The 27,151-nt window shown below is 34.7% G+C and overlaps 3 protein-coding genes across 5 annotated transcripts in view; all 3 read right to left on the reverse strand.

Annotated features, from left to right (window-relative positions):
• Positions 1 to 10,242, reverse strand: part of LOC108987110 (AP-1 complex subunit gamma-2-like) — a 38,079-nt gene extending 27,837 nt beyond the window's left edge. For both annotated transcript variants that reach the window (XM_018959967.2, XM_018959966.2), the window contains exons 1-6: positions 9,956 to 10,242; positions 5,524 to 5,826; positions 5,142 to 5,283; positions 4,269 to 4,442; positions 3,513 to 3,692; positions 286 to 440 (exon numbers count right to left, since the gene is read on the reverse strand). In XM_018959967.2, the coding sequence (XP_018815512.1) occupies positions 286 to 440; positions 3,513 to 3,692; positions 4,269 to 4,442; positions 5,142 to 5,283; positions 5,524 to 5,826; positions 9,956 to 9,987 (986 nt within the window). In that variant the 5' untranslated portion in view covers positions 9,988 to 10,242. The remainder of the gene's footprint in view (positions 1 to 285; positions 441 to 3,512; positions 3,693 to 4,268; positions 4,443 to 5,141; positions 5,284 to 5,523; positions 5,827 to 9,955) is intronic.
• A 1,155-nt stretch (positions 10,243 to 11,397) lies between these two features.
• LOC108987122 lies at positions 11,398 to 15,438 on the reverse strand. 2 transcript variants are annotated; one of them, XM_018959986.2, is made up of 7 exons: positions 15,091 to 15,438; positions 14,892 to 14,978; positions 14,597 to 14,773; positions 13,440 to 13,610; positions 12,938 to 13,150; positions 12,734 to 12,822; positions 11,398 to 12,313 (listed from the first exon to the last, which is right to left on the reverse strand). In XM_018959986.2, exons 1-7 carry the CDS (start codon positions 15,170 to 15,172, stop codon positions 11,642 to 11,644), a joined length of 1,491 nt encoding a protein of 496 aa, XP_018815531.1. In that variant the 5' UTR covers positions 15,173 to 15,438; the 3' UTR covers positions 11,398 to 11,641. The 2 variants fall into 2 exon arrangements, with proteins under 2 accessions (XP_018815531.1, XP_018815530.1); XM_018959985.2 differs by having other exon boundaries at positions 14,892 to 14,981; positions 15,091 to 15,406.
• Positions 15,439 to 19,389: 3,951 nt separating this feature from the next.
• Positions 19,390 to 26,362, reverse strand: LOC108987112 (probable alpha,alpha-trehalose-phosphate synthase [UDP-forming] 9). Its single transcript, XM_018959969.2, has 4 exons — positions 26,194 to 26,362; positions 20,517 to 22,577; positions 20,151 to 20,424; positions 19,390 to 20,063 (listed from the first exon to the last, which is right to left on the reverse strand). Exons 2-4 carry the CDS (start codon positions 22,490 to 22,492, stop codon positions 19,740 to 19,742), a joined length of 2,574 nt encoding a protein of 857 aa, XP_018815514.1. The 5' UTR covers positions 22,493 to 22,577; positions 26,194 to 26,362; the 3' UTR covers positions 19,390 to 19,739.
• Between the last annotated feature and the right edge of the window lie 789 nt (positions 26,363 to 27,151).

Below are 27,151 nucleotides of genomic sequence, written 5' to 3' on the forward strand. Positions count from 1 at the left end.
ATCTTTATCAATACAATTACTTCTTACTTATCAAAAAAAAATTATTTATATCGTTAACCTGATATTCTTGGCTTTTATGAGCATAAAGGTTTATAGGAAAAGACGGCAACATATAGACAAACAATAGATCCCTCAACATATTTAGCAAGACACCACTAGGATCAAGTAATCCATACTATACTAGGAAAAAGATGCGTAATTTAGTGAAAAATAATTCAAGTAGAACCTGAAAAAATACATAATTGATATCAAAAGCATGCCCAGCTTAAAATAATATATCAAAACCTGATATTGTTATCACGATTTGACAAGAATCTTCCCAAGATATTGATAGCAAGAACGCGTAAGCCACCATTATCTTCAATGCTCATGATAGTTTCAACACATTCATACAAAATAGCATTGCCAGCATTTTTATTGGATTCAGTTTTTGTTGCCACCTAGGAAGACAAAATATGGTATGTCAATCATAAAAGAAAGTACTGTAAAGTTTGTCAGGTTGTGTCAAATCATGAAACTAGATAATGTCAAGAATTTTTTTATATGTAAAATTTATTGATAACAACAGTAAGCATAGCCCAAGTACCAGAGAAACACCTAGTTAGAATTAGAAACCGATACAAAAATTAAAAACTAAAAATCATGGAGGTTTAGTTCATTAAAATCTATGGCGACTGCCCAAAGAACAAAATTTTATACTAGAAAGTTTTGAGTTCATCCAATGACTATTCACAAACTTTGAAATTTCTATCATTCCTTTCCTTCCAAATACACCACAGTAGACAAATGGGGGTCATCTTCCATACAACTAAAATTTGTATACTTCCACTTAATCCTCTCCAAGTAGCAAGGAGATATATTACCTTTCGTGGCATTACCCTGCTAAACAAGTAAAGAAATTATACCATATGGCATTGGCAACCTCACAATGAAGTAGAATATGATCTACAATTTCCCCTCCCTTTCTGCACATAAAGGATCAATCCATAACAATAATCTGGCGTGTTCTTAAGTTATCCATGCTGAGAATCTTCCTAAAGAAGCTGATAATGAATCACTACAAAGGGATCTTTCCAATAATATGACTGGACTTAAAACAAACGATTTAGAGATAAGTACGCCTTTATAAAAGCAAGCAGAATTTGTGTAAGGTAGCCAATAGTGCAAGTGTTTCAAAGACATACTATGTGCCCTAGTTCTGTGAATTTTCATCAAATACTAATAATCATTTTCTAAAAATACCAATAAATCAGCATACATAATACAAGTGACATAAGCTTATAATCTTAAAGATTTGTCAGTACTTAAAAAGCTTAAAGATAACTTAATGTTAAAATTAAAGAAATGCTTTTTATGGTATATATAACTTATGCACTTGTACAACATTTAATTTGTGGCTCAACACTCCATCTATGGGTGTAAGTGATTTGGTCCGGATCGGAAAAATCGACCTGACCGATAAGGGGTTTGGTCGGTTTCAGTCCTTATCCTTGTAAAAATTAGTAATTGGTCCAATCCCAAGTGTGATTCTATTGGACCAGACCGAAACCGACCGAATCACTTACATATAAAATTTTTATATTTTTTATATATATAGTATATTATTTTATATAGTAGTTGTATAAGTTAATTATGTAATTTTCATTTAATCTATCACCATTGACCATATAAAATGTAAAATAATATATGCTATCAATTAACTAATATATCATATGACAATATATGTTATTATATGTAGATACATACTCTACTATTTACACCTAATTAAAGTAATTAGGTAATTATTTTTAAGATACCTAAGTTGCAAATAAGCATGAATAATCTATGGACAATGAAATTATTTAATATTCTTAACCATATATAAAATGTAAAAGAGTTTTAATATAGGCCATTATGAATACTAAAGTACTAAGTTTGTAACTATTAACATCATAAATATAATTATAATTAATTATTAATCCACATTAAATGGCTCACTTAATTTTAATTTTACTAATTTAATTAATTTTTTGTATTAATTTATCTTCCAAAGAAAGAAAAGAGAAAAAAATGTTCATAGACCAAATCAGACCGATTAGACCGACCGGACCGATAGCTAACGGTCCGGTCCCTAGGGGTAATCAGTCCGACAAAAAGGGTGGACTGAAATTTTTGGTCCATGACCCCCCCGGACCGGATTGGACCGATTACACCCCTACCTCCATCCCCATTTCATGGAGAGAAGATACCATTTGGTCCAAAGACCATAGGATAAAAAGTCATATTAGACTTCACGAATACATTTTCCATAGTATTATATAACCTCAAGCACAATTTATGCCAACTGTCTTTTAGATTCTCCACTTCCAAAGAACCTCAATGCACAACAAACCATAAGAGAGTGAGAGAGAGAGATGATGATGATAAGTTAGGATATCTCCAATTTCTCTACACGGTAAAATCCTCTTACTCCCACTTTCTTAGGATCCATTTATGCTAAAGAATCTGCTTGATATTCTACCGTTCTCCCATCAATGATCATACATCAACAAGACCAGAATAGACACCGTCAAAAATGCATAATGAGAGCCAAAAAGATATGAATCCACATTCAAGCCATTTCGTAAATTTCCTTTCAGTAAAAGACCTAGCTCATTCCTTAATTTCACGATGATCAAAAACCTACAACTACTAGAATCCTCTCACAAAATAAAAACAAAAATACAAACATTAGAAGCCGTCTCTCCTTCTCACCCCCTCAAAATCTCTGAAAACATTACAGTCGAAGTATTCAAATTAAGGTCACACATTTCAAAGACTGCTGAGATAAAGACATCACCATTGACCACCACTAAATTCTACCTGTTTCAAATCATGATTAACCACTTATCACACATCTGCATCCAGAAAAACCACAACATTTTTACTTATTTCACTAAGATTCTCTAATTTGGCTTACAATGATGGCTCAGTCTGCTTTCTTCTAATAACTTAAGAACACCACCCCAGGCAGGGGTTGGGGAGCGCTTTCTTTTTTTTAAAATCAAAGTTCAAAGTCGATGCAAGAGTTTAGTACTTCATCCTCTATATATCATATACCACCCATAGAACACAAACTTATAAGTGGATAAGATCCTCTCTAAATTTAACGGGTTAATCTACAGGGTGGACTTTGCTAAATTCCAATTATTGCTTTCAAATTCAATGGTGGAGTTTTGCCAGATCAGCAACTATTGCCTTAAAATCCAAACGACTATCATCTTAATATTTATAATGTTTAGAATATTGAACTTGAATTTTAAAGTGATAGGAGGTTATTTGAAAAAATATATGTTTTTTAATATATACATCATATTTAAAAGAAATGGTACATGGCAGATCACCTTAAAAAATCTAGATGACCTTGATCCCTAATAAACCACACTAATGTTTATGGTCAGCAATAATGCAAAGTGGCAATTCCAAACAATCCAAAAATCATGACTCATAACAAATAATGATAGCATGGAAATAATATTTGTGGGAAAACATACCTGTGCAAGTATGTCATTCATCAAGTCACTGGCATCCGCATTGCCTTGGCCCAACACACGCAAAAGTCTAACCAATCTAATATGAAGGAAAGGGTCCGTGATGCCAGCAATATCATACTCAGGTGCATATGGGCTGTTCACAACATCCTTTAGAGTTCTGACCAAACCCTCTGTGCATTTCTATAACAATAGTATATACACTTCTTGTTACAATTTAGGGGGAAGAATTATCTGAATGAGAGCTGAGTATTGTAGTTCAGTTTCTTTCTCATAAAAATTTACCAAAAAATAATAGTGTCATTTCTACAATACACAAACCCAATGCACAGTATTAGTTTTACATGTTGCACCTCGAGGATTAAATTGGAATGATGTTCGATGAACAACAAGATCAGGCCATAAAGAAAACGAAATGTGTAGAAGACACAACATGGATTCTCAACTTATGCGTCATTCCTCAAACTAGAACACATCTCCTATAATCCGGATTGAGGATAATGATACATGAAATTTAACCCAAGATCCCATCAGCATCTAGGATATTTGAAATGGACTCCTTGTGTATTTTCTTTTTCAAGCAGACATGTACTTCATCATGGATCACCCAACAAGAACAAAAAAACAGCAGCCTTATAATATACTTGGTGAGAAAAAAAAAATTGTCACACAATAACATTAAATTTCCGCATAAACAGAATGCCTGTGGCCAATTAAGAATAATAGGAAACATATTGGTTGGGGTCATGGTCAAGTTACCTTTCTGAAATGTTCAAGGGCTTCTGGACTAACTTTACATAGATCTGTACAAAGTTGAACTCCTGTTATTAAAACTCCATGATGTTTTTCTTTAAGTAAGGCAGCAGCAGGATTTATAAAATTTTCCGCCAGGTCTGGTACTTTCTTTATAATCCTTATAGCACACAAAGCTGCCTATATACAACATTGAGTATAGTCAACTTTCAAGAAAGAAAGACTGAAGGGAAACCCTTTAACCAATAATATCAGACTACATAAATTAGACAAGACAATATTCCAGTATAAATGTTTGTCAACACTCCATACATCAAATTGCAACACTTCAAATTAGTTTCATAACAACCAAAAAACCCCTAGAAACCACGGTACATCAAACATGTCTAAAATTGACATGTCAGTAAAGATTCCAACAAGAGACCACCAGCAAGCATTATAAGGATGAAGTCAGCCAAAAGAAGTTCAAAACATGAACTATTTTAATGTAATAATTTCACAACATAAATATGAGAACCAGATTTGTTTCAAGGTGAATATTAAGGACTAAAATAAGTTCAACAGATTTGGCACATAAATTTCCTTTCCTTGTAGGAATAACTGGGATGATTAAGGTCTCACCAGTCAAAAAAAAAAAGAAAAAGCAGGACTGCCTCAAGTCACTAAAACAAAGAAGAGTAATAATACACATCAGAATTTTCTTTTCTTTTTTTCCTTCTGTACCAAAATGATTACAAACTAAAAAAATTCTTTCTCAAATATACTTTAGTGAGCTATGTGGAAGGAATGAGGTCTAGAATTAAAAAATTTGCAAACAGATAGAAATCGGGGCAGATAAGTTTGACAGAGCTAACATCTCAATCTGCGCAAAAGACTCACTTTTTTCCGAGTATTCGGATCTCGAAATTGCAGCAATCTTTCTACTTCTGGTGCAAGATCACGGGCCATCTCTGCTGAACAAATATTTCCCAAAGCGCAAAGAGCAAGTCCCACAATATACTGATTTGCATGATTGAGATCTCTGTGCAGAGGTTAAGAATGCAACACAGTGTAGATAGTATTCCCATTTTTGTTTTCTTAGAAGACCGCCAAACCAATGAACCATTCACTAAAAATAAACTTAAAAGTGCCAATAACAGGAACAAACACTAAAATAACAGGCAAGTTCAGGACAATGATAAAACAGATAAAAAATACTGGGATTTACAAGGAAAAATGATTTATCCAAAAGAAAAAGATATAGTAGAAAAAAATAGGATACTGTTTTAGTGAGTTTGTGACCAACATGAGGACTTCTTGTCTTTCATCAAGAAGCAACATGAGGCCAAGATACCCAATTCTCTTCTCAGGAAATTCAGCAGATGCAATCAACTTCAGGCATTCCATTTGACCAAAATGTGTGGGGTAGCCAAGCATGTGTATGAACATGAGCTTTGCAATGTTACGGTGCCTATAATCTGGATCATTTTCATTAATTGAGGCACGAATAGCAGCGCACTCTTTTCTAACAACTGCACGTTCCTCTGCTGCAGTTTTGCAGGCACGTATAGCCCGAATCATGTCCCTGCATTGAAATAGGTATATACCACAAAACAAAATTTAAAATATCAAAAACAAATAGTTAGGTCCATGAAAAGTCGTCTTTGGAAGAAAATATAAAATAAAAGTTCTACTCGCCATCTCTTTCACCACCATCCCATGATGTGGTATTAAATTATTGGAAACTATTCCACTCGTGGGCCAATCATTTAATGCCACATCAAGGGATGCTGAGAGGATGATGACAAAAAGGATGACAAATAGAATTCTTCTAAAAATAATGTTACTTGGTAGTATATAATCAAACTCACTTATCAAAATATATATATATAATCAAACTGAATAAAGTGCTTAAAAAATTTTAAAACAAAACAAATCGAAAAATAAATAAACAGATATGGCCTTTTATCTCAGCAACTAATTTTAAAATATCATTATTCATCCCAAAAGATGAAAGTTCCCAATATCTAGTTCGTTATCTCATTAAACAAGCATCACCAATGAACCTTAGTTCTTTTATAAGCCAATCTTAACCCGCCATGTAGATCTATTCTTTGAGTATTACATATTCGTGGACCTAAGAAAGAAAGGACCACTCGTTTCCACTGCCTTATGCATTTACGAGAAACTATCACTCAAAATGACCACAATAGTTGAACTACCTAAAGAGATCATCAGACTGCAAAAAGAATCAATCTTGGAGACTACTAGACTCAAATCATCTATTCCTGATATGGGTGAAATTTTATGAACCAACCTCAAAGGCTATCCTTAATTTAAACTTTAACAGGTGAAATGAGCATTTTGACTCCAACTTAATCCATCATCTAGATTGTTTTGCTACCTTACACTGCCGAAATATGGCTAATTATACTGACAAAGGCAGAGAGGCATTGGAGGTGATATCATCACTTTTGGTCCATTTTATAAGCAGATTAAACACCATAAAAATATGAATGAAGGATGGGAAAAAAGTAGTTTCTTACACGTTTCATCAGAAAGGGGAACAATACAGTGAATTAACCAGGCCACTTCGTTCTTGTCATAAACTAAAACCAGAACTTTAAGGGTATGTTTAATTCAGGAAATTTTGAGAATTTATGAGAACTACTTTAGATGTATTACTCATTGGGTTTTGTGAGAGTAGATAAGAAATTTTGAATAATTTTTTTTTTAAATATGTTCTGTATTGGGGTTTGTAAAAGTTGATTGGTAGAGCTGAAAATTTTTGTTTGAAAATCACTTTTAAGGGTTATTTTTGTCTTGGTTTTTGTAAAAGTTAAATTTTTTTACCGCTGAAAAAAAAAATTGTTTTTTTACTTTTCGCTGAAATCTAGGAAAATAATTGGAAGAAAAGTTGAATTAGAAAATTTTTTGGAGAACGAAAGATGCTTGGATTGAAGTTAAAAAAAAAATTTGAAAAATTTAGCGTTAACCAAATATGGCCTAAAATTGTAGAAACTTCCCCTTTTTATCGAAGTTGGTATTATCTCACCCATTTTAAGACATTGTAACACCTTGAACTGAATATAGAAATGGGGTGAATGTCATCTCACATTGCCTAGAGGTAGAAATTCTTGCGGTTTATAATGAATTCCGATAAAGTACAATCGTAACCTTGACTTATCCTCTTGGAATATGAGTCCAGATGTTGCTTGGACCCTCATCGGGTTGTTAACATAAGCCAAAAGCCCAAACAAATTGTAGAACTAGCTCAAATGTGACAACCTAATTATAACATGGAAATCTGGCAACCATATTGTATGAATCAAAAGTTGCAAAGAGTAATAGTTCAAAACTTACATCTTTTTATGATAAGGAATCCTAGAGACCGTTGAAACGCATCATGTCTTCAACCCAGTTAAACCCAGGACCCATGTAACGCATCCCATCACACGGATCAGGTAAATCATTGGCTTTTCACCAATGGGGCGTGGTCCCAAGAAATTGTTTGCACCCAAGGATTCAAATCTTAGACCTGGAGGGACCATACCAACAAGACCAAGGCCCTTACCATATTCTTGCTACTTGGGTTAAAAAGGACATACAAGATAACCTATACTTTCCAAAAAACAAAGAAAATATGATTTTTTTATTCTTAAGATCACTCTGTAAATTTTGTAGACTTATAGGTTATGTCTCCAAGTGAGTTTTTTTTATTTTGTTTCTATGCTAGATTTTAATCTAAAACCATTCCCAATCCCTCCCCATATGTTTACCACTTAATCCAAAGCTCAAGGGCGCATCCATGGTAACTGAATGCATATAAATACATATATACATAGGGATAACAGCTTCTTTTTTACAGTACTACGGTGGTTTCTTTCTTTTCCATGGGCAGGGAGAGAATGGTTTCAACTTATATTCCTCTAGGGAGGAAGGGGGGAGAATGGCTTCTCTTTACATTCCTCTAAAGGTTTCTTTCTTTTCTAGGGGAGGGGGCAAAGGGAGAATGGCTTCCCTTACTATATATACAAAAAACCTAAGGAACCGCCAAATCACTGTAAGAGATTGGTGTTGTGTGTGCAAAAGGAACGGGGAGACTGTTGACTACCAGCTTTTTTTTTTTTTCATAAGTGACTGTTGACTACCAACTTCTAGACGCAGAGATAGCCAAAACACTATAAAATTGATTTCTTTGATAGGGTGGGATTAGCATGGGTGATGCCTAGAAGAGTCGTTGATTTATTGGCAAGTTAGAGTGGCTTACATGGCAATCCACAAAATGCAGTAATTTGGAATATCACCCCCATTTGTTTATTGTGGAACCTTTGGAAGGAAAGAAATGATAAAAGCTTCAAAGACCGCAAGTGGACAATAGATGAAGTTAGAGGCTTCTTCTTTAACAAATTATTTCAATGGTCAATTATGATATTTTTAATGGACTAAGTGTCCATGAGTTTCTTGTATCGAATATCAATCAAGCATAGGTGTCTCTCTTGTATACATGTGCATGGGCCATGCCTAGTATGTTCATCAATAAAGTCCTTCATTACTTATCCAAAAAAATAAAAAATAAAAACAGGAAGTCTATATCCACTTAATAACAAGTGGAAAGCATATGGGGAGAGGTTGGGATGGTTCTAAGTTAAGATCTAGTAAAAAAAAGCATTCACTTTGAAGTGTCTACATTGAGTGTATGACTCTGAAAAGCTGCTTCCCATATCAAATCCATCTCACTTCAAGCTGTAATGTAGATAAACAAGAACTAGCATTTAAAATAAACTAAGACAAATTCTATCATGATATGATCCAAGTTTCAGAATGTATGGTGCTAAAGTTCTACTATAAATTTTTTTTTTTTATACTAGGGGTTGGGGGGTTTCGAACCAAAGTTTTCCATTTGGAGAACCGGGTCATATGCCATCAGGCCATCAGGCTCTTGGCTAAGTTCCACTATAAATTAGTCCGAAAACATACTTTAGAAGCCTCTCCAGGATTATCAGGCATTTTCAAATGCTAGAGCATCAACTTTCTTGGGATTGATTACATCTATAACCCCAATTAGCAGTGCAAACTGTTTCCTATTGGCACTGATTCTCCTGGCAAACCTCTTAACCACCTTTTGGGGCACCACTTTTTCTACATTTGCCATATGCTAAACTAAGAGAATCATTGCCCCAGCAAGATTCAAGGCGTTCTTCATAAGTTTATTGTTCCATACAAATGATATAGAGCAACATCAGAATCGCATATCAAATACTGCATGCCCGTTCTGAAGTACGTGTACCACGAAGGCACATTTAAACATATGCTTCAGCAATTCCCACTAAAGCCGACACTGCCGGGCCCATTTCGAGCACATCTCTATTGTGTAACAAAATGAAATCTAAAACATTTCACTGATGCAAGCTCGAATGTTCCACACATTCAGTATCAATCCCAGGGTTAAAGGTATCCAAGAGCAAGCAACTCCAACTATTAAAACAACCACATAATAAAGAGAAAGGCATGCACTACAATTGTCAACCATAATCATCTTGAATTATGCGAAATAAGTAGCAGCAGCAACGACTCTGATTCAATCTTAATTAGCGCAATCATATATCAACCAAAATTAACATATCTCTTCTGCTTTAAGGGGAAAAAACAAAAAGAGAGAAGGGATTCATGACTGATAAAAAAAAATGGAAAAAGTACGATTTAGAGCTAACCTCAGGCGCGTTTCGGAAGAGAAGGGATTCATGATTGGGTCCGGAGGTGAGGTTCCGGGAAAGCTCAATCAGATCCAGGACGAAATCCCAAGATGGTCCCCGATCAACCACCGGTGGTATCGAATTCGAACTCCCCGAGATCCGAAAAGGTATAATCAGAGGGATCTGAGAGAGAGAGAGAGGAGAGAGATTTGGATCTCAGAGTATATATGAGTCTGTATCGAGGGACTTAACTGAGGTGACGTTGAGTGCTTCTTTGTCGCTGTGGAATAAAAAAAAAAAATGAAAACACATTTCCTGCGCTAACAAAGTGCGAGGGAATGAATGGCTTTAAAGCGTGTGCTTACGCAAGGGAATGGCCCTATTAATAAATTAGCATTATTTATTTAACAAAGGCTTTGGAGACAGATTTTCATCCATGAACCGCTTTTACACGGGATGCTAAAATATAGTACCATTATTTAGCTAGTGATCTTTTGAATATATAATTATCAAACAGTAACTAATTTTTTTAAAAGCAAAACTTATTATTAAAGTTATAAGTTATAGGCATTAAAGTTAAAAGTTGTATTTCTCACCGTAATCCCAAAAATGCACATAATGTAGAGAACTTCTAAGCCGGCCAAAACACTCTCAAGAGTACTTAGGGGAAATTTGGATAACGAGTTGAGATTAGATAATATGAGATGAAAGTTGAATAAAATATTGTTAAAATATTACTTTTATTTTAGGATTTGAAAAAGTTGAATTGTTTATTTTATTTTGTGTGAGAGTTTGGGAAAGTTAGGCTCTTGGATAGTAAGATAAGATAATATAGTTTTAGACGAGTTAAATAAAATATTATTAAAATATTATGTTTTAATATTATTATTGTTTTGGTATTTGAAAAAATTGAATTATTTATTATATTTTATATACAAATTTAAAAATGTTGTAATGACGAGATGAGATGAGGTGAGATAGTTTCTGAATCCAAATGAGCCATAATGATATGATGATATGAGTTTAGAGGTTTCTAGTATCCAAACAATCCTTTAAAGCTGAATATAAGTGGAAACGGCAACTGACATATTAAATGACTTGTTAGCAACTATTGCTGTCCACAATGCTTTATCTCCTTTTGATTCCTCGACACTATCACTCTTTGCCTTGACATTTGTTGGTTGTATTTAGAGTTCTCTTAGCACTTTAGAGATTTGATCTGATTAATCAACGGTAGCATAGATTGTCCAATTATTGACTAGATTTTGAGATGACAACTAGCAAGCTTGGCTTTTGCTTTTATTTAATGTGGATGCATGTGCAACTTGCAGGTAGGTAAATATTTTAGCTGGCTGCTTGAACTTGAGCAAGTGATCTGTTTAGTTGATAAAGCTCTTAGGTTCCAAACTTTTAAGTCTTGGGTAAGTTGATAATCGCTGAGATGATGGAGATCGCATAGATAAAGGATATGCAAGTATTCTATGGAAATAAATCGAAGCATTAGCTACAAGCTCATCTCCTTGGATTTGGTAACAGGAAGGCCCTGAATATTTTGGCCAGACTGATCATTTTCACATTAGAAATGCTCCCAACAGATGCATTTTTTCAGAAGAAAAAAGAGATACCACCTGTAACCTAAATTAAGGACTGCTATGCAGATGGAGTGTGGTCAAAACTATGAATTGCTGCCTTATATGCATATGATCAATAGCCATGGTGACGACCCATAGAATTACTTCGAGAGCGAATGTTGTGATGATCAAACATGGGATCCCCATGATCAACAGGCTTTATCACCACAGCCTCACGTTTTCCATCCTGCTCCTGAACTGCCCTGAAGACAATCTCATTGGTCTTTTCACAGCTCTGCTCATAGTAAGTGTTTGGGATGGATGAATGATACCTATGACGATGATGCTGCTGATTCTGATGCTGCTGCTGCTGCTGCTGAAGATTGCCATCCCACCCATTAGAGAAAACTCGACTTTGCCGCAATTGGTGCATATTTTCTGCATCCTTGGACATGAAAGGATATGTTTTACGTGGAGTGGGGGTTCTGGTGTCAATTGAAGGGGGCTGATCTTCTTCAGGTATCACAAAGCTCTCCTGCATGGGCCAAGTATTTGAGTGCTTTCGTTGCTGCTGTTGGCTTTGGTACTGATAGTTTAGAGGCTTCTTTCTAAACCCCAGAAATATTCCTCCCAGAATCTCCATTACTGACGCCCCAGTGTTGAAAAGAAGCTTTACAATGGATCCAACAAAGCCTTCTTCTTGCTTCTCCTGTTCATCTTCTGTTGGGATTAATGGTGGCCTGACCGACTTTAGAGGCTTCTGATATGGACTTGGAGGACTGGTTGTCTCCGGTGCACCTTGATCCTTCAAAAACATGAGATAAAAGGTGAATGAAGGTTTCATGCTGTCATAAAAGATGCTAGGAAACTAGAATTATGCTACAGTATATGCAGGCATGAATTTTGAGAAGAAAAAATGTTTCCACTTCACGCTCATGTTAAAGTTGCTCTTGCCATACAGGTAATGCATAATATGTAATGAATAGGGTGTGAATCCAGTGCTATTTCATGCAAGACATAAGAGTAGACTGGTGGTATTCCTGGATCAAAATATTCAATTTTCAAACTGTCGTAAACAAGAATTATTGGATTACTCACTCTCTTCAATGAGATGTCAAACTGGTCCGTAAAAGTATGAATTACACACCATAAATAAAATGCTTATTTTATAGAGTGCAGAAGTCAGGACATCATAATTAAATGGAAGACAATACTAAGTACTCACACTGTGGGAAGACACAATTGTACCCACTCTACGTTGCAGTAATGCAAGCATGTAACCAAAGAAGCCAGCCCCCAAAAGCATCGCAATTCCTGTAATGATTAAAAAAGTTTGGTTGCAGATGATGGTGTAAGACATCCAGTGCATACATATTGATATGTAGCATAGACAAATATTGAAGGGTGAAATTTGGACGAACTAGCTTACCAAGAAGAAAACCGCTTTCATATTGATAAGCACAATCATTGAAGTGGAGTTGGATCTCCCTGATAGCCCTGTTTCCTCTGTCAATAACAAGGAGGGAACAACTGCTACCAATGTAAATCACATCAAAATCGTCAGAAAATTTTGCATCTTCACTTGGTCCATCAACATGACCCCCTCCACGGCTCCATCTTCCTCCCGCAATTGTTGTAACCCCTACAAGTTGAAATATCAATTGTATTAGAAGGATAAATTCTGAACTGTAATACCGATACTACAAAATTACAAATCATTTTATAGGATTTTTACTAATTATATTATTATCTTGTTTATTAATTCTCTAATGATTATAAGAAAACATAAAAAGATTTTCATATCAGATAAAATCCTAAATGTTTCCTAAGAGTTAAAAAGAAAAAAAAAAAAGAGACAAAGGGAAAATTTGGCAATGAGATTTTAATATTGCAGAGTAAATGCTTGAACAATATAAATATAAAGCATTTACCAGCAACACTTATCTTCCTAATAGCCATATTCATAGTGTCTGCAATATAAATGTTTCCTCTGTCATCAACTGTAAGCCCCTTTGGCTGGTTCATCCTTGCCTCTCTGGGTTTCCCATCTACATGTCCAGAATAACCTTCAGGTGATCCTGCAACCAGCTTTGGTCTGGTGTCTGCGGTTTTCCCACGAATTTAAGAACAATTATAATTGTGCGATAAGCAAGACATATATCTTAGATATAGCAGAATTGCAAGTGCAAAGAAATAAACATCCCAGATTCCTATTCACTCCAATAAAATTTTCATTTTAGATGGTTTTGATTGGCAACAGGTGTTCCGGAACAGCATCCCAACTAATCCCTGGGATGCACAGGCCTTCGGCATTCATTTTAGATGTTAGAATCGTCAAATATGAAAGAATCGCAGTATGGTTTTATTCATCAAGCCGGTATAGATTATGAATTATGGGGGCAGAATGTAAATATAGTAGCAAATGAAACACATTACAGTGCCTAAGTTTGGGCATTTTAGATAAGAAATCTTATAATTTCCATAATAATGAGACTCTCAGATATAAACTGAAGATAGCATTGTACTAAAAAAAACATCACAGTATGTTCAGATATCAAAATATCATGTTCTAGTAGTTACATATATGGAAGCCTCTCGTTATTTTGGTAAAAGTTTTCTTTAATAGAAAATTCTCAGTATTAATCTTTCCAGAAACCAGCAAATAGAAATAATAAATTGAATAAAACTTGAGAGAGTATGGTGCATTTGGGATTCTAATATAAAGAAAGGACTTGTAGCTTCTACAACTTTGCTAGATGGTTAGAAAGTGGAGCATTCAACGGCTAACGAAAACTAATTGATGTTTTTTTGTTTTCTACATCATAGACGTTGATTTCGAGACTCATATAGGCTATAACTGAATTAATTAACGTTCCAAATCATTTAAAAAGAATCAGAGGTTTTGTTGTTAATTTTGTATAAACAAGTGAAGCCCATTAAAATTTTCAGAATAGCATGACCATTAGACGCAGCAACTTGACCCAAAAAAATACAAAAAATAAAAATCTCGAGCAAAACAGAAATGAATTCATTAAAACAAGATGAACCAATCAATATTTGGAAGCCATGACCAAAAGCACCCACTTACAGAGAGAAAGAGAGGCAGATATTCTGTAGATATTACTATTAGCAGAGTCCAGAAGCAAAAGTTCTTCATTGGGCAACACCTCAACCGAATAAGGCTCAATCCCAAGCTTGCTTCCATCAAACACCGTCTCCACAGTATACCCACTCTCAAACTTCATCATCGGACGGGCAGAAACAGCTGCACACACAAATCCGATAAGCCCACCATTTCAGATTACATCTCCGCAAACCCCTCCATCAAGACAAGGACCCAGACACAAAACAAAGAAAATGTAGCTGCTTCCAGAGATTTATACCTGTTTTGGTTGTTGCTTTGAGTTTGAGTGACCACAACCGTTTCGTAAACACAGACACAGCATTTGAGAATAGCCCACTAACAATCTCTGCTTTAAAAAGAAGATAGATAGCAAACTCAGATCAAGTAATTGAGAAAAAAACACTTCAGCAGTTAAGCTCTTATTCACATAGAAACACAAACAAAATAGGCTAACTCACTTGCAGGAGTAGTAGAAGCTGACGAGACACCTCCAGATAGAACCAAAAGAGCAAGACCCATAACCAACACATTCTTCCCCATTGTATCTGTGCTCAAAGCGATCCTTTAGAAGTTAGAACAGCTCAGAACGGCAAGGTTTAAGCTTCAGCATCACTAGAAACCCTAGTCCATTAGCAGAAATGGATCTGATAAGTAATGAGAGTCTAGAAAGTGTGTGTGTGGCTTTGAGTTCCAGGGAGAGTAAGCGTTTTGTGTGAGAGTGGGAACTGGGAAATGGTAAAGATAAAAGAGACGAGGGAGAAAGGAGAGGGAGAAAAGGTGAAAAGGAAAGAGCGGACACGAGTTGTAGCACACTCTTAAAGTGAATTTTAAATTATTTATTATTATATTTATAAATATATTAAATATAATTTTAAATAAAAATTAAAAGTTAAATAAAATATTATTTTTTAATATTATTATTATTTTAAAATTTAAAAAAATTAACTTAAAATTTAAAAAAATTAAATAGATTATTATATTTTATATAAAAATTTAAAAAAATTATAATAATAAAATAAGATAAAATAAATTAAAATTTTCCAATAACCTAAATAACACATAAATATTATAGAATCTATTGCATCGTCTGTCTGATTGTCAAGTGCCGCAATAATTTAAAGAATTCTGTTTTTCAAATAATCCAATACCGCCAAATATTATGGTTAAATAATATTTTAGTCCATGTATTTTGCTCTTTAAAGAGATTAATCCATGAACTTTAATTTTGAATTTTCTCTCCAAACTTTTAAGTTCGATGGCTCGGTTTGGATTGATTTTAACTCATTTTATCATTTAAATTTTTATATTAAATATAATAAATAATTTAATTTTTTTAAATTTTAAAATAATAATAATATTAAATATAATTTTTTAATAATAATTTATTTAATTTTTAACTTTTATCTCAATTCACTGTTTAAAATTAATCTAAATCAATACCTCCATTAAAATATCGTTATAAATACGTCAAAATGTTGTGTCATTGTCAATGAGATTATACCACATGTCATCTAAAAATTAAAAAATTATTTTGTACTAAAATCTAATAAGAAGACGTGCGACCCAAGCACAATGCCGCCTCCATCATGCGACCCAAACTGCACCGCCTGGGCGCGACTCAAGCCATCGTGCCGGGGTGACGGGTTCTTCCAAGGCTGTTTATCCATGTATTTAATGATGCTGAGTGATATCAGATGATTTATTAAATAATAATAATAAAATTTTATTTTTAAAGTTTTTTATTATTCTGTTATGAATAATGATACAGCCACAGCTGGTAGCGGGAGCTACCGTTGGCTCTATAATATATTTTTTTATATATTTTTTTTAGTTTTATTTTTATATAGATTTGTTTAACAATTTTAAATATTTTTAAAAAAATAAAAAAATTCATAATATTATTAAAAAATACTTCCTTAATCATGAAGTAAAAAAAAATTATTTTTTTATTTTAATTCGTGATTAAGGAAGTATTTTTTAATGATTTTTTTTTTACTTTATAATTAAGGAAGTGTTTTTTAATAATTTTATAATTTTATTTTATTTTTTTTAAATATTTAAAAGTATTAAAAAAATTTCTCTAAAAAATAACTGTAAAAAAAATATATTAAAAAATACATGATAGAGCCAAAGATGGCAACCAACGGAAGCCACCAGCGGTGGCTCTAGCAGTACTCTTTTGTTAATTTTTATTGTTTGTGCCCCGAGGCTTGTTTTAGCCTGTGGACCTGTGGTGTGACTTACATGCTATGTGGGGAGGGTCCTGTTAATAAGTCTAACAAAGATGTGAATGAAAGATCAATTGATATAAGTTGAGAGTATTACAGAGATGAAAAAAGTCCAAATAAAATTCGAAAAGAAATTCTTCTAACAGCCAAACCATACGCATTATTTTAGTATTTAACCTTTATGATATATAATATCACCTTGGTCTGTAAAATAACCCTTTACATGTTGGCTTTATTTTATGTATTTAGTTATATACTATTAGTAAACTTATAATTTACCATTATAAGATAATTATTTATGTTATCAAGACATATATAAGTATTTTTTTATAAGATATTCATTTGTACACATACTAACATATTATATTTATATTTCAATTTATTGAATGGTTGGATTGGAGAGAAAAAAGATAGAGAATTTTGTCTATTGGAAACTTGGATGTCTTATATTTTAATTTTTTAATAATTGTAAATATATATATTTAAAAATTTTAAAAATTAATATTAATTTGTATTGTATGAGAAATACCCTTATTAAAACTACTTGAATAGTTAAAGTACTGATAAAATGTATTGTAGCACTTGCAAATTTGTTTGATTTACTTGAGCTCAAGTCAAGCTCAACCATAACTAATATTAAACAAGTCAAAGTTCAAATAAAAGTATTTGAATTTGATTCGAGCTCGAGCTGAGTTTGAACTACTAATTAAGCTAATCAAGCTCTAATACTCTTGCTTGAATTCGACTAGACTCTAATACTCTTGCTTGAATTCGACTCAACTTAGTTTGAAGATGATCCTAATCTCACTATCCATTTGAAATATAATGAGAAATAATGTATGAGGATGTTGCAAACTCAGTAACCCATAATATGCTGTCAATAATGGTGGTCAATTTTAGAAATTGTTAGGGATTATTGACAACCCCATTTAGAAAGATAGACAGTCATCCATATGGGATCTAAATTCTATGAAGATTGAGACTTCATTTAAAATAGAAGATAATGACAGTAAGGTAGGTACCAAGGATCTAACATCTTCTTAAACAATTATTATCATAAATCAAAAAATTAATTTCAAATAAAATAAAAATATTTATATTATAAAAAATGGTCTCTCAATGACAACCACATGAGGCTAATCATCCCAGATAATAACACCAATGTGAATAACCATGCATGGGAATGAAGAGAACATAATTTTAGTAAGGAAAATCTAATTTTCAACGAAAAGTCTATTTGTTTGAGAAATACTACTCTCACCGAATTTTTCTACCGAATTATATTTTTATTTTTATTTTTTTTAACTTAATGGTTAAAAAAACATTTTTTCTAATAAATTTGTAAATTTTATTTAAAAAAAAAAAATTGTTTAAAGTGATTTAAAAAATGTATGAAGAAAAAAGAAAAAAAATTATACTGTTCCAAACCTTCGATGGGGGCATATCGTTTTGACCTTTTTGATAGTGAAGGTTGTAATATCAAGATATAACAAACAAAAGGAAAAAGAAGAGGACGAAGATATATGATTATGAAATGAATAATTATATGGAACACGACAACGTTTTATCATATGCTTGCTATTATTATTCGAGATATCTGTCTTCCCTTTTTTTTTTTTTTTTAAATGATACACGACACAATTTCATGCAAAATACAAAATATTGAAAGAACAAAATCAATTTTATGGGTTGGCATTCATAAAAGAAATCGACCACAGATTCTGTTGAGCCATTCCATCTTTTTCTGTGTGTCCAGCTTCTTGATGTAACAGATTCCTTTCCATGTCTCGTGCTTGTTTTGACATTCTTGAATATGAAAAGAACCTCTGATACCGATAGGCGATAACCATCCCATTCTCCTCTGTCCATATATGGGATTCCCTTACCATATATTCCATCCACATGGGATCCCAAATAATACGTGTTTGTTTTTACTAATTTACTCTACACATCAAAGTCCAGTAAATAGTTTTCTTTCAAAAATTAAAAAAAAAAAAAGATCGATCATTTCCAACCCAGAGAACAGAACAGAGAGAGCTTATCTGCAATGACCAGATGGCACTGGGGAAGATGGAGGATTGGAAGGGATGTGTTAAGGCCTGTTTTGTAACGATACGCTGAAGAGGGTGGGAATTAGGGAGAATGGAGAGAGCCTAGAGAGATAGAAAGGCAACTCTAATATCAGGCTTTTTATTTTTTATTAAATCGTCCTGCCTTAGGTCTTTGCTATGAAAGGAATATGGTTGAAGAAACTATTTAGGACAAGGATTAAGGGCAAGTAAATACATTCTTCCTGTGTTATTTTCCTGCCGCTTCTGCACAAGATCCATTTTCTCCAAAACTAAAACTAATCAGGAAATAAATCACCGACCATCTTTTCCACTGATATCAAAACTGATCAGACTCACAAATCTGTGAGCATTACCATTTACAAAAGCATACTAATTCAGTGCCACCTAATTCGGATAATTTCGATCACTACATCAGGAAATACTTATTGAATTTAGCAGTCAGAAAGGAGTACCCGGGTATCAGATCAAACTGGCGTTATGTATTGTGTCAAAAAAAGTGTACCTATACATTGTAATGGTGCCCTATTAAATGGAAACAGCCATTATAGACAACAACAGATTACTTTCAAATTCTACATTATCCTCTGACAATCCCACCGAAATCAACTTCTAGCAAATTGAAATAAGGTTCAGGGGAGCACACGAATGTCAGAACTGCAACCTGCAATGTCCCACTATTGTGTCAGATTAAGTTTGGAAGGGATAACCAAAACTTTTCCCCTGATTCTTGGAAGAGATCCATCAGAGCAAAACACTGGTTTGGTGTATATGGAGCTCCCACATCTGTGCCGGGCACTTGGTTCCAACTCAAACAACACTCTCAAAAGAAACCTGGATATGGGCAATATGCCTAGGCTTCGGACTTGAAGCAGTAGCCAGCCCTTGAAGCAATTTCACAACATCAGCAGTATCCTCAAGATAATACTTCGCCTTGCTTGGTTTTCGACCAACGGTGCAAGCGAAGATTTCTGGAGCTGCAGGCAAGGATGGACCAGAAACTGTGCTTAATATGCTCTCGAACATATCTTCATCGGATCTATCATCTCCAATGCACATCACAAAATCTGGTGGAGCCCCAACATTGACCATTCTCAAAAGAACTTTTTCGGCAACCAACCCCTTGCTGACTCCCTGAGCATGTAATGTGACATTAATCAGAAATTTCGCTCCCAATTGATGGACAAGAGAAACAAGAAAAGGGGCAGGGAGCAATCATACCTGTGGCTTAACTTCAACAATATGCTGGCCCCTGTTAACAACTGCAGGATCATTAGAAAGTACACTTTCCAGATGATCCAACAACTCCTTTGCTTGGCAAGATCCAAAGTCAGGGTCAGCATCCTGATGGTGCCATACCAAAGCACTTTCTTTAATATCTATGTTGGAGCCATCAGTTGCTTCTGTATACAATCTCATCACAGGTTCCACAATATTTTTCCAATCAAGATCAGCACCAACTGGACTTGTTTCCCACTCAGAGGATCGATTTGACCTGCAAGAAGAAAAGAGCAAAAGAATCTCAGTTTCTCTGGAAAAGAACTTCAAGAGGCCAACTGGATGCCCAAACCAGATAGCTTAACATACCTCAAGAAGTACCCATGTTCGGCTGCTATTCCCAGCATCTCACACGGAGCAAACCACTCACTCAGAGAACTCCGCCCTCTCCCGCTAACAATAAATACAGTGTTCTTGGGATCATTGCACAGAACATTCAGAACAGATATGACTTCAGGGCTAGGAGTTTTAATAATAGAAGTTTGTGGAACGACAGTACCATCATAGTCCAGAAATATTGCTCTTCTGTTAGTTCTTTTATATGCCGAGACAATGTGGTCAATGGACAACTTCTTAAATCCAGGAGAAAGAGAAACAACTCTAAATCCCAGACCCAAGCCAATCCCCCAGCATCGTTTACTGTAATGATCCTGGCATGCTCTGTCTAAGTCCTGCATAAAGCTGCGAGCCCAATAAGCTACATCATGAGAACTGACATACCGATAGTGTTTCTCATGTCGCAACTGCTTCTCAGTATCACGCAAGGTGATGGCTGTTTCCAAGGCATCAGCCACAGCATCAATGTCCCAAGGGTTAACCCTGATTGCTCCACTTAAAGAAGGCGAGCAGCCAATGAACTCAGACACAACAAGCATGCTAGTTCGAGGAGAATCAGATTTTATACCCATAGCTTCATCCATATATGGAGTGCCCTGTCTGCATACAATATACTTGTAAGGCACCAAGTTCATGCCATCCCTCACAGCACTAACTATACAACATTCTGCTACCGCATAATAGGCAGACTTTTCAAAACGCGGAACAGGACGATCAATTAGAATCACCGGTTCATAATTCGGTGAACCATAAACCTCATTAATCCTTTTGGCAGTTAAATAGGTTTCTCTCTTTGCTTCCTGGACATCTTTGCCCAAGCCCCTTGCAGGGTTCACTATTTGAACCAGAACAATCTTTCCCTGCAGCTCCGGACGCTGCTGCAATAGCTGTTCCACAGCTAGAAGTTTAAGACTAATACCTTTAAATATATCCATGTCATCAATACCAAGAATCACCTTTTTCCCCTTAAACTGTTCTTGAATTTCTCCAATTTTGGCAGAAGTCGAGGGAAGATTCAGCACAGATTCAAGTCGACCCATATGAACACCTACAGGAAGAATTTTAATATAAACCGTGCGGCCAAAGTAATCAAGCCCAATGTGTCCTCGCTTCGATTCATAATCCAGACCCAACATTCGACTGCAGCATGAGAGGAAGTGACGTGCATAATCAAATGTATGGAAACCAATTAAATCACAATTTAGCAGTCCCCTCAAAATTTCATCCCGAACAGGCAAAGTTCGGTATATCTCAGATGATGGAAAGGGGCTGTGAAGAAAGAAACCAAGCTTGACTCGATTATATCGCTTTCTCAAAAATGTTGGAAAAACCATTAAGTGATAATCATGAACCCAAACAGAATCGTCCTCAGGATTAATTATTTCCATAACCTTGTCTGCAAATATCTTGTTTGCAGAAACATAGGCCTGCCAAAGCAAGCGATCAAAACGATCACCATGGTCTGGGCACATAGGTAACATATAATGGAAAAGAGGCCAAAGTTGCTGTTTACAGAACCCAAGATAAAACTTCTTCTGCAGGTCATGGGGTAGAAAAGTAGGCACACAATTGAAGTCCTCCAGTAGTTTTTGTGCAACCTCTTCTTGTTCATTAGCATCTATTTCGACCTTAAGAGAACCCACATAAAGTACCTCTGTTTCAGGAGAGAAACCATCCTTCAACTGTAACAGAATTGAATCCTCATCCAAACTGAAACACCATTTATTAATTTCTGTATCTCTTTTGGCATGCAAAGGTAGCATATTTGCCACTACAATTTTCCTCTCACAAAAAACATCAGAATTCCCATCATTACTGCCATAACCATCCAAGTCAGAGATGATTCCTGGAGTAGTCATGACCCGTGGAAGCATTCTGGGAGTATGAGGAACATCCAATAGGTCTCCATAGGCCAAGTCTAAGAAATTGGCACATGATCTTAATGCCATTAATGACAAGTGAGAATTATTTCCACCTAATCATACAGAGGAACACTTCCTAAAAGAATCTTTTCTGGCTGAGCTATCCAAAAACCTAGAGAAATAAAATGGATTACCCACATCATTAAGTTGTTGACAACAGAGCTCCAAAATCCACATAAAAAGATATTCATACAAATATATCAGCCAGCATAAATATATATATATATATATATAAAAGAATGTTCTGTGATTGCTCAAATGTAGGATCAGGTAGGCCATTCCCTACAGACATTTTCATAATTCCACAAACAAGTCCAAAACCCAAGCTTCCTCAATAATATGTCAGTGCATTTCAAACAAGCTCCCTCTGTTCAATACCAGCTATAACAAAAGCACCATTGACTAATGTACAACTGAGAATTACTTTAAAAGAACAATAAAAACAGAGGCACTTTAGTTGCTCAAAGGATAATGTCGGAATAATGCATAGAGAATTTCCATTTAGCTTCAAAAGCTGGGAAAGTTAGTTAGCTGGGAAAAGATGTTTAAACAATATATGAACTTTCCACCAGAAGTTGAAAAACCTTTCAAAGAAAATACAATATTATGCAATTTGCTTAACCAATACTAAATGTGAATCCAGCAGAAATTTTCAGAAAACCAAAATTAGAAGCCACAGGCCCACGACACCTGAAATATCTTCTTAAAACTGAAGTCAAAGACCCCCAAATCAAGAGGATCTTAACCATTGATTGTCAGCCATAACTTTCATATTTGTGCTAGAGCTAAAAAATGGTAATAAGATATTCCTTGTGAGGATAAAAGAAGCTTCTAGCTCTTTCAACGACTTCCACTGCAGAGGGAAAAGAATTAAACATATTCCTACCCACAGACCAAATAATCTATCTGGGCGTCCAAAACCAATCTATGAGGGACCAGCCAACATATAAAGTGTTTTAATAGGATAAGTGACATTTTTTTTATTGATAAACAATATTTATTGAGCAAGAAATAGACAAAGGCCTGAGTATACGGGACATATACAAGAGTGTCACCTATGCGTGCTAGTTTAGCGATACAAGGAAGTCATGAAAAAACATGCCATTAAAATCAATTACAATCAACCTACTAAGTGACATATTAATATCATAACACAGTGATACACACAAATCTGAATTCTCTTAGGAGATCTCCTTAACTGTGATTTCGATATTCATAAAATTCACCTGCTTTAGAAATGGGATCCCTCTTTGCAATCAATTAATTAGATTTTAGTCTTGCCTAAGAGTTTATCAAGATGTAAACAATATAACCTCAAAAACAGGAGGGAAAATAAGGGTTTCAAGTTCAAGAAGTGGGGATAAGTGATCAGATGGGCTTGTGGACCAAATGTAATGTGGGCTCCTACTGAACTCAATGAATTATTTGACTTCTATCACATAGACATTTTTTTAAACTAGTAGTAAAATATTAAATTTAATGGTAAGGCTGAACCTAGGGCAAGCTGATCTGTGTTGGCGGCCAACCCAGGCTCAGCCCAACCTTTCCAAACATTCAGCCTTTATCCAATCCAACATGACATACAGCCTCTACAATTCGTCCCAAGGCTAAGGTTGGACAGGCTGAGCTTGGGCTACGTTGTAAAATTGGGTTGGGTCAGGCTGACCATGATGGCGTAAGTTTTAGGCTAACAGGTTAGTACTCAGCTATGCAATAACCAATAACATGATATCATGAATTGTTATCCCTTATTTCCCACCAAAATACAACAGTTATGTTAACATAAAAGAGATATAAAGATGATTCCAAGCTGGGATAACTTACTTCAAGTACAGAACTTAATCAAAGCATGCAGTACATATAAAAAAAACAGTCTTATTAACTATAGGTTGCTATATTGTATTAAGGGCTGGACTTTTATGGATTGCACTGAGGGTTGAGCTTGGGTATTATGAGCCTCCACCCTAGCCCAAAAAAAAATAATTTGGGGCGGGAGATCCACCCCAAGCTTAAAAAAGCCCAACCCAAGCTTGTCCAAACTCGTGGTTGGATGTGGGTTAGTCTGGACTGCTCAGGCACATTTCCACCGCTATTTGTTGGTATCGCTTTTCCTGCTCGGACTGACACTAAAAAACTTATCAAAATTACTCCCAACATCTTCCTTAGCAATTCCAAGCTTCACTCAGAGGTAGGAACTAAAACACAAAACAATGATTCCGATGGTAACCTGATTGTATCTAATTTCTATGGCAATGCTTAAAGAAAAAGAGGCTAGCTTATATTATCTTAGCATGATTACATTCTCATATAATAATACAAAATGACACTAGAGAAGTGTTGTTGCAACTAGTTCAGTGCCAACACAAAATGAATATGAATCTTCCTCTAAAAGAACCTTTACACAAAAATTGAGAGAGAGAGAGAGAGAGAGAGAGAGGGAGAGAGAGAGAGAGAGAGAGAGAGAGAGAGAGAGAGAGAAGGTATAAAAGCATTGGTGAGAGACTGTAGGCTATTTTAATAACCCTAAATGAGCAAAAGAAAATCTGCAAAGAGAGAGGCACAAATATGAAGTTCCAATTTAAACTATTACTACATTTACTTTAGTCTGAAGCATCGGAATCTACAATATGTTACATGATTGTACACGAATTAAAACTCGAGAAATTCATTTTTCTGTTATCAAACAACAATCATCCCCACCAAAGCACATATATGTCATGCTTAGACATAAAATCTTGAGTATATTCTAGGAAATTTTATAATTATTTTAAGCTTCCCACCTGCCACAAACAAACCAAGATTTTCAACTCTGCACTCCTTCTGCACGATGAAAAGAAACAATCCATGGAAAGGGTAAAGAATCTTCCAACACTCAAGCTACATACACGAAAATCTTTGAAAACTGTTTATGGCTATTTAAATTTAAGGATGTCTAACTTTGAATTGAGCAGGTTATAATACATCCACAACTGAAGTCACCTTTTGTCTAGCAAATTTTTCCCGGAAAGTATTTCAGGGAAAATTATTTATGGCATGAATGGATATCTGATTTTGGATCTTGCATAAAACAAGTCTTTTTCACGTAAGGACAAAACCTCCAAAACTTTGTTTATCTCTGGGAAATATAATTTTCCCAGAAAGTATTTTCCCTCAAAATAGACGGCGCCTCTGAGACCAGTAGGGGATTGTGATTGGTTCGTATACCAAAATAGTAGTCATGACCAATAAACCAGGCAGAAATAACACAGTTCACAGTTCCGAGCTCTTCACCCCGAAAAAAACCTTCTAGATCTCAACGTACTAGCGAACCACCCCCCGCCCCCCCCACAAAAAAAAAAAAATATGATATGTTATTAAAAAGCCGAACATCTTACCAGAAACAAATTCAAAACGATGTGGAATTTTCAAGTCTTAGTGACGCCTTACCAATAAATTCCTGCCAAAACTGCCCCAATTATATATATATATAACACCAAGAATCCAAACAGATATGTATATGTATTATGCACAAACACGAGTAATATTTTTGAAATCGTAGATAATGGCTCTAACACGTCCCGTCAGGTTCCAGGAGAACAAAACGAAGTAAAAGACTCTTTAGTCTCTAGCACTTTATACTCTCCGACGAAACACCGGAGATTAAAGAAAAACGCAGATTTATTACGATATTTTCTCGGAAACCGAACGAGGCGTTAATGAAATTCAACAAGACAAAACAAAACCCATACCAAGTCAACCGCAAAGCAGAAGAGAAGACACGCGGAGCTTGAAAGGTCCAAAAACACCCCAAACTCAAGTAACCGGGAATCGGAGATGGTTGCGCGGCAATATTTATCGGAGAAGTATGAAAGTGGGCTCGGAGAGAAGGAAGAGAAACCGGAGAATGCGTTTTGGATTGCTCGAATAATTTCCTATATATATATATATAAAATATAAATAAATATATCTCGGATAAGCTTAACCCGCCCCAGTGGCAGCCAGTTTCGGCTTTTCAACTCGTGCTGGCTTTGGCCTCGCCTCGGATTGCGTTTCCCATTTTTCAACTCTGCAGTAAGGAAAATGACCATAATGACCATAAATTAATGATAATACTAAGAAAATGAGGGGAGAAAAAAACGTGGTAGTATATGTCCTTTGAAAGAAGATAAATGATATCTGTAATAAGTTTGATAGAATTTTTTTTTTTAGAAAAGTGGATAAAATCTTAAAGTTAAATTAAAAATTTATTTTTTAATAGTAGATTTTAATTTATTTATTTCTAAATATGTGATATTTTTATAATTAAAACTGTATATATTATTATTAATAAATAAAATAAAATTGAGTTCAAATAATAGAACAAAGAAGATGAAAAGACTGGTGATGCCAAAAAGAAGGGTATGACTCATAGTTAACCATATATAAATTATTTTTTAATTGGTGAGAGGCTCTCGTGGTAGATAAATAATTAAATAACATTATCCTCCACTATTGTATTTTTTATTTATTTATTTATTATAAATATATATATTCTTAAAACTCTTTTAAATATGTTTTGCGTTGGAGTTTATAAAAATGGATGGATAAAGTTTAAAAGTTAATTTAATGTAATTTCTTAAGGATAATTTTTATTTTGGTTTATGTAATTTTTATTATTATTATTGAAGAGTAATATTAGATACAGTTTTAAGATCTGTAGGTTCTACA

This window comes from Juglans regia, chromosome 16, assembly GCF_001411555.2.
Source record: "Juglans regia cultivar Chandler chromosome 16, Walnut 2.0, whole genome shotgun sequence".
NCBI lineage: Eukaryota > Viridiplantae > Streptophyta > Magnoliopsida > Fagales > Juglandaceae > Juglans > Juglans regia.

Excerpts from the sequence above, each read along its gene's own strand:
- LOC108987122 (XM_018959985.2), bottom strand. The coding sequence starts at position 15,172 with ATGGGGAAGAATGTGTTGGTTATGGGTCTTGCTCTTTTGGTTCTATCT. Across the intron at positions 14,982-15,090 it reads AGCTTCTACTACTCCTGCAA|CAGAGATTGTTAGTGGGCTA; the intron begins GTGAGTTAGCCT and ends TTCTTTTTAAAG. Across the intron at positions 14,774-14,891 it reads CAAAGCAACAACCAAAACAG|CTGTTTCTGCCCGTCCGATG; the intron begins GTATAAATCTCT and ends TTGTGTGTGCAG.
- LOC108987112 (XM_018959969.2), bottom strand. The coding sequence starts at position 22,492 with ATGGCATTAAGATCATGTGCCAATTTCTTAGACTTGGCCTATGGAGAC. Across the intron at positions 20,425-20,516 it reads GAACATGGGTACTTCTTGAG|GTCAAATCGATCCTCTGAGT; the intron begins GTATGTTAAGCT and ends TTCTTCTTGCAG. Across the intron at positions 20,064-20,150 it reads TTGTTGAAGTTAAGCCACAG|GGAGTCAGCAAGGGGTTGGT; the intron begins GTATGATTGCTC and ends TTACATGCTCAG.